Source organism: Corvus brachyrhynchos, unplaced genomic scaffold (assembly GCF_000691975.1).
Source record: "Corvus brachyrhynchos isolate BGI_N302 unplaced genomic scaffold, ASM69197v1 scaffold628, whole genome shotgun sequence".
NCBI lineage: Eukaryota > Metazoa > Chordata > Aves > Passeriformes > Corvidae > Corvus > Corvus brachyrhynchos.
The window spans coordinates 9,355-10,700 of NW_008239312.1; the positions used below are offsets into that span (position 1 = coordinate 9,355).

Sequence of the window (1,346 nt, forward strand, 5' to 3'; positions counted from 1 at the left end):
AATCCACCCAGGCAAACACCAAAATCCACCCCAAATCCACCCCAAAATCCACCCCACCAAACACCGAAATCCACCCCAAATCCACCCTGGCAAACACCAAAATCCACCCCAAATCCACCCCAAAATCCACCCCACCAAACACCGAAATCCACCCCAAATCCACCCTGGCAAACACCAAAATCCACCCCAAATCCACCCCAAAATCCTCCCAAACACCAAAATCCAGCCCAAAATCCACCCCAAAATCCACCCAGGCAAACACCGAAATCCACCCCAAAATCCACCCCAAAATCCACCCTGGCAAACACCAAAATCCACCCCAAATCCACCCCAAAATCCACCCAGGTGAACACCAAAATCCAGCCCGAAATCCACCCAGGTGAACACCAAAATCCAGCCCAAAATCCACCCAGGTGAACACCGAAATCCAGCCCGAAATCCAGCCCAAATCCAGCCCAAAATCCACCCCAAATCCACCCCAGCAAACACTGAAATCCACCCCAAAATCCACCCCAAAATCCTCCCAGGCAAACACCGAAATCCAGCCCAAATCCACCCCAAAATCCACCCAGGTGACCACCAAAATCCAGCCCAAATCCAGCCCAAACCCCCCCAGGCCGACAGCCAGAATTCCCGCCAGAATTCCCCGGAATCCAGCCCAAAATCCCCCAGGGATCCCCTGGAATCCGCAGAGGGATTCCCTGGAAAAGGGGGGAGTTGGGCCCGGACTCACCAGTTCTGGTGGAGAAAAACCCCTCAAAGATGACGAAATTGTTCACCTGGAAAGGGCAAGAACAACGAGCTCCATGTAACCCTAAATAACCTCATTACCCTGTTAATTACAAGCACATTCATAAATGAATACGGAATTAAAATTTATCTCAGTATTTAATGGAATTCTCCCTCCCCAGCTAAAACATTCAACCTCTAACGCCACATTTAAAACAAAATAATTTATTGAAAAGCCAATCGTTGATGTACAACCGAAAAACAATTAAAAAATTAATTACTTAGTACTTAATTCATTATTTCCTTCTCCCACCTGCGGGATGAGGTCGCAGAGGCCGAAATGTTTCCGGAGGAACCCCAGGAGCTTTTCCGAGGGTCTGTCCACGGCCAGCTTCTCGGGCTGCACCCTCTCCCGCTGCAATTCAGCACATCAGCCCCAAAATTCCCTTCTTCCCCAAAACCATTTTCCTTTTCCTGCCCAGAATTCCCGTGCTCCCCTCAAAATCCCCATCCCCCCCCGCCAAATTCCCATTTTCGCCCCCAAATCCTCTTTTTTCCCCCTTAAAATTACCATTTTCCCCCCAAAACTGCCCCCAAAAATCCTGGGTTTTTTTCCT

General features: G+C 49.4%; 1 protein-coding gene across 1 annotated transcript in view; it reads right to left on the reverse strand.

Annotated features, from left to right (window-relative positions):
• Positions 1-1,346, reverse strand: part of ATAT1 (alpha tubulin acetyltransferase 1) — a 6,673-nt gene that overhangs the window by 2,059 nt on the left and 3,268 nt on the right. The window contains exons 4-5 of the mRNA XM_017740727.1: positions 1,043-1,144; positions 273-779 (exon numbers count right to left, since the gene is read on the reverse strand). Of these exons, the coding sequence (XP_017596216.1) occupies positions 273-779; positions 1,043-1,144 (609 nt within the window). The remainder of the gene's footprint in view (positions 1-272; positions 780-1,042; positions 1,145-1,346) is intronic.